At 40.1% G+C, this 11890-nt stretch overlaps 1 protein-coding gene across 1 annotated transcript in view; it reads right to left on the reverse strand.

Moving 5' to 3' along the window:
- LNPEP (leucyl and cystinyl aminopeptidase) overlaps positions 1 to 11146 on the reverse strand; it is a 101247-nt gene extending 90101 nt beyond the window's left edge. Inside the window, exon 1 of the mRNA XM_027100554.1 lies at positions 11036 to 11146. Coding sequence (XP_026956355.1) covers positions 11036 to 11054 — 19 coding nt within the window. The 5' untranslated portion in view covers positions 11055 to 11146. The remainder of the gene's footprint in view (positions 1 to 11035) is intronic.
- Positions 11147 to 11890: the final 744 nt, after the last annotated feature.

An 11890-nucleotide genomic window follows, 5' to 3' on the forward strand; every position in this document is an offset into this window, starting at 1 on the left:
CTTGGGAATTGTTTTTGTGGCTCTCTAATGAAGGGCAAAATAGCCCAATGGCAGGTCAGCCAGAAGGCCCTACAGCACTCCAGGAAAAGAAATTGATTTAACTGTACCACTTTGGTCTCAAATGCACAGTAGCTCTCTAGCTATGAAAAAGGCACATAAGATGAAAGGACAAGGGAGGAAAATGTTGGGTCATTCTTTAATTTTGATTTTGAAAATGCTTCAGAGTAAGAGACACCCTCTCTCTAAGCATCATCTTCCCTCCCCTCAAACACAGGGACCATGTCTTATTTAGCACTATCTTGCCGGTACAAAGCACAGGGTCTGAAACACAGCAAGTGCTCAAAATGCATTTCAATGGAAACGGAAGCTGAATGAACATTGATAAGAATATTCAAAAAAAGCGCCTTGAAATTACTCTATTTGTTATAGAGATATTTATAGAAAAAGGAAGAGCACTGAAATTCAACTTTACTTGCAAAAAATAAAAGAAAAAAACCTCCAAATTAAAAGAGCACAGACAAAACAAAATTGCTATTTAAATGTTTTAGAGTTGTTTGATGTAATATTAGTCTTAGATAACATTTACTGAATATCCAATGTGTATGAAACACTGTATTAGATGCCAACTCTAGTAGCAACCAAATACAAGAGAACTGTGTTTTTAATCTGTTAAATGTAACTGACAGTCCCTGGCTGAACAAGCATGCATGTTCTTTACACAGAATTCGAAATGTGGTTTTAACCACTGAGAACATGAATCCTAAACTAGTGGTACCTCTGCTTTCATAACATACTTTATCCTTCTTTAAGCATTCCTGGGAATAAATGTGGACTCCAGTAACTTATTCCTGTGGGAAAACACTATCTTCTTAACCCTGAGACATCCCAGGGGCAATTATAGCCCAAGATGAGGAATACCTCTACTCGTTCCCATGCAATCCATCCATATAGCCACCAAACACTTGAAGGATTATTTCTTACATCCTTTACCTTGATGTTTGATCAAAATCACTACCTTGTATGTTTCAGAAGTTCAAAATGTTATCTTTGTGAGGAAAACAAACAAAATCCAGATCCAGAGCCTCCTGGCAGGGTGGAAGTAAGGAGGTAAACTGCCATAATTCATAATAGATTCTTAGAGCCAAAAGCTGCTGCCAAGTTACATTTATTCAGCAAAAATAATAATAAAATAAGGGTGTCACTGTCACTAGCAGAAATACAAATTCACTAGTAAAACTATCTTCTTAGTAAGCTTCCTGTGAGGAAACATAACAAAATAGGTATGAATTTAAATACACATTATATTATAGACATGTTTGTTTGCATTCGTGACGCTATTTGTAGGCCTTGTTACCAGTAAACGAAGTATGTTTATTCTATATCCTCATGTTAACACTACCCCTTCTGGTCTTTAATTCATCACCATTTCAACCCCACCTAACAGACAAAATATATATAATACCTAAGACTGAAATAAGTTCTACTTGTACGAATAATGAGATGTTGCATATTACATTTGCTTGAAGGAACAGGAAAAACACACCTAAGCCAGAATTAAATTGGATGTAGAAATGAGTAGTTCCTCTAGTTTGGCAACACTTCCCTGAAAGTGTTACAAATGCATAATAATGGTTAATAAATATAAAATGGAAAGAATCCTCCCTTATACTAGCCTCAAGCCTTTAGTAAACAAGATACAAGAAATACCATCTCAAAATCTCACCATGGCTGGAATATGCCAAACTATCATGTACCTTAAACTTCAGTGAATATCAGAAAAAATTTTGAGTTTCTGTGCATATTTTAGTTTTTTAACTAAAGATATTAAAACATCTCGGTAATATCCTTAAAGAAGAATCACAGAGCTAGTGAGTGAGGAGTTAGGATTTGAATGCAGCAGTCTGACCTGCCCTTCACTATTATGCTACACTATGCAGTAGTCTTATGAAATGAGGTAGATTCATGGACAGATCTCCAAAATGAAGAAATAAAAGTACTGATTGACATATATACACTAATATGTATAAAACAGATAACAGATAAGAACCTGCTATATAAAAAATTAAATTAAAAAAAAAGAAATAAAAGTACAAAACCAAATGTACCCAAGGAGAATGGTGCGGGATGGGACCTGTCCTTCTCAAAGTCTGATAGTCTTTGAAGAGAGTATACTGATTTGTGCATCCGTATACCTTTAAAAAAAATTAATTCTACTGGAATATAAGCTCCTCAAGGGCAGAGACCATTCTTCATTCATATTGTACTTCAGCTTTAAGAATAAAGCTTGGACTAAGTTAGCATACAGTGAAAGTATTTATTTGAGGGAGTATCTTTTAAAAAAGAGTTAAGTGGGGATGTGTCAAAGACAAATTAAAAAAAAAATCTGTTAACTGAGCTAGTTTAAAATGGTATGCAAGAAAATTTGTATTAAAACATTCACAGAATGCTTCTTCTCTGACCCCCACTCCTGACTCCCCAATGCAGAAGAATGCAGCAAGGAGACATGGAAAACTAATTTTGGTTTGTTATACTTTTAATCTTGGTGATAAAAATAAGAGGTGAAGAAAAATTATTAGCATGATGTAAACAGGAAGAAATTCAAAATGAAAAAAAAGGGAAAACAACAACAAAAAAAGAGAAGAAAATAATTAAGTAGATTTGAACCCCAGCACTACCTGGTTTCAGTGAAAAAGAATTAAGCCCAAAGCACTCATCTACAAAATTTTTTGTACTATATATTTCTGCATTTATTTTCTCTGGTTGTTATCCACAGTGGAATTAATACAGAACAAAGAGAAAATATAAAATTTACAATAATGTACAAGGTTCTAACAATAACCATTTAATTCTACTGAATAGCACTCAAAAACAGTGTCAATTCCACAGAGGAAATAATCTAGTTAAACAATTCTGGCTAGAAGACACCAAAAAGCATCAAGTTAACAGTGCAACAGTGCAATAGTACATGGACTAAAAATAGACCAGTTCAGAATACTGAGAGCATTTAGTTCCTTTATCCTTATATTTATTATTATGACAATGATCAGAATTCACATAAAGATATGCCATTTTAGTCACTTAAAAGTTAGCTAATATCCTTGTGGGGAAAATAAAATTATTTTAGCTTAATTTTCAATTTTCTTTTCCTTTTCTAGGCTAATTATTTTATCCTAATGTTTATATTTATATCAAATATGTCCTCCAGTCAAACTTATAATCTTTATCTTACAAAATATTTCTAAAAATTTTTCCTCATAACATAGGTCCCACAGTCCTTGACAATCCTCAGGGCACCTCTTAGAAAGATTTAGCTATAAAAAGTAATTGAAAATGTCATTGATGACTAAATATTTATGCTCATTAATCTCTCGGGCAAAGCTACATACCTTTGTAAAATCTAAAGCTAAAAAGTTTATCTTTAATTCCATCAACTACCTGGATATTGTTTCAAAAAAATCTTAACCGCAAAAAAAAAAAAAAAAAAAAATTTTCTGGGGCTTCCCTGGTGGCGCAGTGGTTGAGTCTGCCTGCCAATGCAGGGGACACGGGTTCGTGCCGCGGTCCAGGAGGATCCCACATGCCGTGGAGCGGCTGGGCCCGTGAGCCATGGCCGCTGAGCCTGCGCGTCCGGAGCCTGTGCTCCGCAACGGGAGAGGCAACAACAGTGAGAAGCCCGGGTACCGCAAAAAAAAAAAAAAAAAAAAAATCTTAACTGCATAATTCCTTAGTTAACATGAAAAACGGCATTCAGCATAATAAATTATGAGTTTTATTATGAGTGTTTATTATGAGTGATTTAACAGAGAGTGCATATCACTGCATGAGATCTGCAGAAGTTTCTAAGAACTCTTCAATACACAGAATGCTTATGAGTTAGATAATACTTCAGTTGGTGAATAAATTTGCTAAACTTGATCTCAGATGGATTTGAACAAATAATTATTTTATTAATAATTCTGAAATATTTCTCCATCAGAATGATAAAACACAAAGTAAATGATAGTACCAAATCTATAGCAAATACTGTCCATATACAACTTACTGAGAGTCAGTTTGATTATCATGAACCTATTTTTTTTTTAAAATAGTGATTATCCATAAGTCTGGGATTGTAACCACATTTTTTTTACCAATAGCTATTGTCACTTGATTATTTGCCAAGAAAAGCTTCTATGTATGAATTCTTCAAGTCTTTATCTCAAAAGCATTTCCCAAATTGGCAATTAATTACAACAGAACTATGTACCCAACTGCAATGAACAACTGCACTCTAGGCTAGCCACACTTTAGTGAACGTGAGTTTATTTCTATCCAACTCAGCACACTATCATTTTTATCTAATCTCCAAGCCGGACTAGACCCTCCTTCCTACATTGCATTATTTTTCTGTGTGCTTCCTCCAAATGGAAAATTACTAAGCATCTCGGTAGCTTGTATGGATGCAGATGGAAGTGAGGCTGCTGTTTTAAACAGCAATGCATTTCTTATTCCCACAAACACCCAACAATCTACCCTCAGTTTGAGCTGTTTTCCTAATCTAGGTGTCCAATCTAGATACTGAAAGGACAATGTCAGTGCCCCAAAAGGTTTAGGGACTAAACATTTAGTTTAAAGAGTGGAGAAACTACTGCTAAAAGTATAAGGGGAAACCAGCCCAAACTTACAGGCACGATCTTAATATATCTAGGACACGCTAGTTCCTCCCACCAAGCCCCAAGGGGCTTACTTAGCCATTGAGGCCCTTTTGACAATTATGGGACAAGAAGAAACTAGACAAATATTATACTACTTCTGTCTTCAAATCACACTACTAACACCAACTTAAAGAAAGATCTTTTAAACATTTAGCCCTCCTTAATCACTCCCACTAAACTCCATTTTTCCTCTAAACAAAACTCTGGAATGGTGTAATGTTATTGAGGTGATGAATATTCTAACAACTGTTTTAAATCTTATAAAATAACAATTTCAGCTGTGACCCAAAGCCTCCTTAACCACTGGAAAGTTCCTCTATGACACCAAATGACACCTGAGGCAGTTGTCTGGGAAACACTACCACACAGTCCTGGTCATCATTTGCTGTGAGATCCAGGAAGGAAAGGAGCACATCCAACCCACAGAGGTACCAGTTCTCTCAATGCACTTCCCATTCTCCTGTTCTCTCAGCTTATGAAGCTCTCCCTGTAGAACATCAGAAAACCTCCTTAAACACCCTTCCTCCCAGATCTCTGGCTTGGCCTCCCCCAATAGCACCAGAGGTCTGGAGAAGACTCTGGACCATCCAATCCCCCAATCTATGGAAGTCCAGACAATTGGCTGGAGTTTTGTTTTGGTGACTTCATTCTTTAACTAAGTGGGAGGAATTCCCAGGAGGACCTTCATTAAGGAAAAGAGCTTCAACGGGTCTTCTACATTTGAACTTGATTCTCCACTGTTTTTTCAAACGCCCTTGGAAGCCTAAATTTTCTTTATTTGGAAAATGAACTGATTTCTAGTTTACATGCAAGGCTGGAATTTTTAAAAAACTGGTTCACTGTTCAACCATAAGCATCAGTAGAAAGGTGAAACAAAACCAGGCAATAAAGAACAGTGACTGCCACCACGATGGTCCCACAAGGTCAACAGCTCAACAGTACTCTGTTTTTTTTTTTTTTTCTTGAAATCTGAAACATTCAGGAAAGTGAACAGTACTAACTTACAAGTAACTATGACTTTTCTGACTAGGAAAGAGAAGCACACAGTATGATTAAACTCATGGCAAATGTTTTCTATCTCCTTCTAGGGCCTCCAAATGCCAGTCTTAACTCATTCATCCCCTCACCCCTCCATTCCTTTTGTCCAACCAGACCCACCTACTTCCCCTTTCCAACCCTGACTCTTATCTTTCAACCTCACACAACAGTGTCCTACTCTCCAAAAGAGACTCATTTCCAAGCCAAAGACTTGCAAGGCTCAATGTATGACCATTTTGAAAATCTCTGCCTATCAGCTTCCTCCTTACCTTAAATCTCTACATAGCTCTCACCTTCATCACTAATTCTCTTAAGTCCCAGTTTTCCCCAAAGATCTTTGGATTCAGAGTCCTACAGGCACTCCCAGGATAATCACAAATGGGTTACAACAATGAGTCAGGTTACAGGGGAATCCTGACCGCTCTTTCATAGACACAGGGACTCTTACTGTCACACTTACTGCACAGAAACACCAGGGCAATGAGCAGCCTTCTCTACAAAGACCACTGGATAAAAAAGGAGCTGTACCTACCACCAAGGGCTCCAAAATTTCCCTCATTCCCATTTCTAGTTTCCAGTGAACACTCTTAAAAGGTACATACCTAGGAATTCAAATTTAAAAAAAACAACAAAAACCTGTTTCTCAGCTTGCTCCAATGATATTAGGGAAAAGTGTAGTGGTATTAGCTCCAACTCCAACCTCCTACAGTTTTTAAGACATGTGGTAGCTAATTAACAGAACATGGCTGCACTGTCCTCCTCACCTCAAGGGCCAAGAACCACAGGCCTGATTTAGCTCCATCCCAACTTCTGGGGTAACTCCGGCTAGACTCCTCTATATCTCAATCTCCTAACATTTTCACAGAGAGAGTCAAAACGAGGCTGTTTTCTAACAGGAGTGTTACACTTAATCAGTAGAAATGTAAACTTATTGTTGACAGATGTTATATGAACAGGTTATAAAGACAATCCTGTACATTTATTTCATAATTAGAAATCTTCTATATTTTCTTCTTCTGTATTCTATTATTTTTATATTCTTCTATATTCTATTATTTTCATATTAGCATGAAAATAAAACTAGATTATTCCATTTCATTTCTCTTATTGAGGTTAGCATTAACTGATAGCAGGTTTGTGGGGCTTTTTGTAACTGTGCCTAGCAGAAAATCTACTTGTAAACAGGCATTTCTAAAATGGTATCTGAATTACTGAGGAGGAAATCAACCCTTGCTTATTTTCTATATGATAATTTCCTTATAACCAATCTTTATGGTTCTATCTCTTTCAAGCTGAGTTCTCAAGAATCATTTACAGATAAATGATAATCACTGTTTTTATCACTGGTTTTAACTGTTTCTAAAATATGCTGTCTATTTATCTTGTCTCAAGATACTTTTTTGGGGAAGTTGTTATGTAAAGTGAAGAACTTTTCCACCTCTGCTTTCCAGTTAAAAACTGGATTGGTTTCTAGTTACAGCCTCAACCTTATACTATTAAATGATGTTAACATTCAAATCCAGTACACTCCTATTTCCCTTAACTGAAATAAATATTTAAGACAGAAGGATAAAAGCAGAATTTAACTTATATCCCATCATATAGAGGAACTATTATCTTCCATTTTTAAGGTTTTTTTCTCAATGTGGTTAAGTTATCACAGAACAAAAGAAAACTGTATATGAACAAAATGTGGTAAGCTCACATTTTTGACAGTTGTTAAAAAAATTTAAAACAAATAAATACCTATAGGATAAATGTTATTTGTAAGATTAAAAAGGTGAAATCACAATTTTATACTGCCTTACAATCCATGAATATCTAATTAGTTGTCCAGACTTCCCATTTTGGAAGTTGGGAAATACTTGCACTTGGATGCCAATCTGAAAAGAAAAAAAAATAGTTTTATAAGACAGGAAAGTCCCCCTTGTTTGATTATGCACCAGGCTGTAGTACTAAAGTGATTACTGGGGGCTTTGGGGGAAAAAAACTGTTTAAATTATGTTTTCAGTGCTGGAGCTTCAAAATGTCATCCTTTTCCACCCTCTGAAGATTTACTTTGGGCCATACCACAAACTAGAAAGCACTTAAAGATACACACACACATATACACATAAATATATACATATGGAATTTGCTGATCTAGTAAACTTCTCAAAAGCTCCCTTCTGGTGAATACTTCTAGTATGCTAAAAATGAAGTGCCGATTCCTAGACCCAACCTCAGACCTCCTCAATCAGACTCTGAAGGTGAGCTCTGTATTTCCATTCCTTAACATAAATTTAAATTATTCTAAAATACCCCAACCCTGCATGCAAATGAGAACAAATAAAACTAGGCAGTCATCAAATAATTACTTGCCCTAATCTAGTACATCTATCAAAAGACCTCTAGAGTTGCTATCTATTTTTTGTTTGGTTTTTGGTAATATATCAATCACTGCTCCCTAACAGTTTCACTTCTACCTGCCTAACAGAACATAATAGTTACTACCAAACCAATCTTGAGTACTAGTCCAGCACATTTCTCTCCCCATAAGAAAAGCACCAAAGATCCAAAGCCAGACTGGATATCTAGTCTTCAGCATAATAGTCACGAGTCCCCACCAAGGGCAAGACCAAAAATATCTCCTGAGCCAAATGGAAATTCTTGGCAATAAGATGCCTCCTAGTAAGCCCTTTCTGGAGATGTGCATATTAAATGGATTACAGCAGTGTGTTACCTCGACAGGTTAACATAGGACAGTCATCAAATAAATCCATTATCAGCAGGCAGAGAGCAGGGTCCAAGAAAAATGAGCCATACCTGAAGCAACTTTTGACAGAAAACACGGAAAGTAGAAAAAGCCTTACTGGAACAGATGAGTACTGAAAACCAAATTAGCAAAACAAACTGAATTTGCCTCCTTTACAAATTTACCTTTTCAGGCGGTGAAATCATTGACAAGATTTTAACTGAAAGATACGTGGGTCCCAAATTACTGAAACTTTTTTGTTAAGCTCTCACACCTCTCTCCATATACAGGGATATATGAGAAAATGTAAGTGGTGACGATTTTATTGAAAGAGAATAAATGTGTAACAAAAGCCCACACCAAACTTGATAAACCCTGCAATAATAAATTCTATGGGTAATGGAATACTCTGCACCAGAACACCCAGACCTATGGGAGAATTAGATGTACCTATTCTTTGTACTCAAAAGGATTAAGTACAAAGATAAACATACTTTACACTATACCCTGTCCTGTTTGAAGACACTAGAAAATTCTACAGTTATTCTTCAAAAGTTCTGAAATAAATAATGAGTCCACCTTAAACGTGAAAAGCGCCTCAAATTGCTAGGACCTAATTTCTTGTTGACTTTAGTTGTTGTAGTTTCTATTCTCCTTGTTAAAGGACGCTAGATAATGAGTGATTAATACATTAACTAAAATGATGCATTGCTAAACTGTCTCCAGCACAGACTCTGAAAAATCTGGAAGATAGACAGGAAAGGATTAGAAATCCAATTTCCTACATGAAAGTTGAAGCATTGCTTCTTTTTTGTTCTCCTCTCTGGGGCTTTTCCACTGCCCTCCCAAATGTGACAATTTGCAAATATTCACATCTAGAGGAGCATATGCAAAAACTATTCTAAGACGGGAGAAAACACCCCAATTTTAAGACTTGAGAATGTACTTTAATTCTGTAGGCACAGGTTCACCAAATCAGCTAGCAAAAATCTTGACCAACTGGGTGACTCAGCCTTGCTGTGAGTTTTTTTTTTAATTTATTGGAAACTTCTCCTTTAAAACCCCACAAACATGGAATCTCCAAGCTTTATACCTAGAACAAAGAAAAAGCCTTGGAATACTCATTGGAAGGGATTTAAGGATTTGTATTAAACATATTCTATACCAAAGTACTAGATGGTCTCTAAGCTTCCTTTCAGCTCAAATCTTCCTTATTTTTCTTAGTAACTTTACCAGACTATCCTTAGAGCCTTAGTAATTACAAATAGAACCTGAATGAGAAAGAAAATTCAGAATTAAAGTTGTCATCATTAAGCCTAATTAAACAGGCAGGAAGATGGCAGTAGAATAAAGCATTCTGAATTAGGGACAGGGAGAATTACGAGTAGTTCGCAGTCCCATGAATGAAACACCGCATACAACAAAGTCTGGCTAGGGTTTAGGACATACTGGACAACGTTTCTGTCTCCTGGGTGGCAAAAGACCCACCCAAACAGGGATAGATTTTGTCTTCCATTAATGCGACAAACTACTGATATCTATCCTAAGTAACCAACCACCCGCAGGAAAACACATGTCAACTAGAAAGATGACTCTCATTTTAGTGTGAATTCTCCCTTACTGGCAGTTTTCCTACTTTCTATCCCAAAAGGGAATCCATATACTCAACGCCGCAAACTGTAAGACATCTCACCCCAACACTGTGACTCTGGCACTTCTGGTCCAAACAAAAGCCATCGTTTTAAGTAGGGTGGGATTTCTTCGCTCCATTCAGTAAAGGGCTGTGGCTGTTAGCAGAACATCCTGCAGGCTCCTGCTTTGACACTTGCCTCAAGTCACACTGTGCAATCACCGTGACGGACCCTTGATATTTAATGAGTCTTCGACTGAAAAACTGACATTCTCGGGAGCCAGGGAAACGAGGCTTGAACGCCCTGCGGAGTGCGTCCGAAACAGACGGGAGGGTGGCAATGCCGACAGGAACCTCCTCGGCACTCAGCAGGGGTGATCAAGTCTTTCCACAAGTTTCTCTTCCTTCCACTAAATTAACCTGCCAAGCCCCCACCCCGTCCTATTAGGAAAAGTCACACCAGCAACTCGCTGAAGGACGGGGGGGACAGCTCCCAGCGCGCCACAGAAGTTGGGTTTGGTCGCGGTTTAACCCTTCCTGCCCCAGAGCCATGGCCGACACCCCCTTCACCCGGGGCAAACCCAGGCTGCCAACTTTCCCGCTGCCCCCTCCTCTGCGCACAGCAGCCCAAACTTTGCTGTTCGTCCACCTGGGCGCGCAGCGGAGCGTGGGGTCTGGCCGCACCCGACACCGCCCCCACCCGGGGCAGGCGGTGGCGCTGACCTTCACGCCAGCCCCCTGCCAGCGACCGCTGCCGCCCGCCCCCTCCCCCGAGCCTCGAACTGCCTCGCGCGGTCCCCTTCCACCGCCCCCAAACGCTCGCGGGAAAACCGCGGCGGGGGCGACTGCAGCTCGACCTCGCGTGTCACGACTGCCCACGACCCTCTGGGCCCCAGAGAGCACCGGTCCCGGCCCTGGCTCCTCTGGCCGCCCACTCACCATCCGTGAAGGGATCCATTTTCCCCCCGCCGCGGCTCCTTTCAGCCGGAGAGCCCAAGCTTCCTACTCCAAGAGCTGAAGCGGCCCTGCCGACTGAGCATGCCCAGCGCGGCGCCGAGGGCTGTCGGGGAGGTGCCGCGAGGGGCGGCGCCGCTCCGCCCACTCTGAGATCCGCCGCTCCGGGTTTTCGCTACAGCTGCAGAAAGAGCGAGGGAAACTAGATAAAAAAGCACCACACAGGCCTTGGCTGACTCCTGGGAGAGGAGCGGGAGGAGCGGGTTAGATCTGGGGGCGGGTCCATGGGCGTGGCCGGAGCAAGCCTCGCCCCTGGCAGAAAGGCCGGTGGCTCTGTCTCGTCCAGTGCTCAGAACAGCGGTCAGTCATCAAGCAAATGTGATGGCCAGTTGCGTCCGGCCGGGCCTGGCCCTAGACGCCAGGAACCCGGCACCGAGCCGGTAAAACACGGTCATTGCCCCGTGGAGCAGACATTCCAGAGACAGACAATAAACTAACACAAGACACACGAGGCTGAAATAAATGCCCCGTTGAGCATTAAATTAGGGTGATGTGATGGAGAACGAGTGGGTCGCTAATTCGGATGTCTTGGTGAGGAGAAGCCTGGCTGGGAGGTGCCACTGTAGCCGAGATCTGAAGGCAGAGTAGGAGGCTGCGGGCGAAGGTCGCTCCCCTGACAGCGAAGCTTCGCTTTCCCTGGGGAGTCCGACTCCGGGAAGCTCACTCCGCCAAGGCTCGAGGGAGCACACACTGTGGTTCGTGTCTGTAGGGCTGTGCGCTCACTGCACAGTGGTCCCAAGCGTTCGGTGGCCTGGAGACTGAAGGGAGGCGGGGACCCCA

This window comes from Aethalodelphis obliquidens, unplaced genomic scaffold (genome assembly GCF_003676395.1).
Source record: "Aethalodelphis obliquidens isolate GAN/ISIS:26980383/991018 unplaced genomic scaffold, ASM367639v1 scaffold4, whole genome shotgun sequence".
In the NCBI taxonomy this organism is placed as follows: Eukaryota; Metazoa; Chordata; class Mammalia; order Artiodactyla; family Delphinidae; genus Aethalodelphis; species Aethalodelphis obliquidens.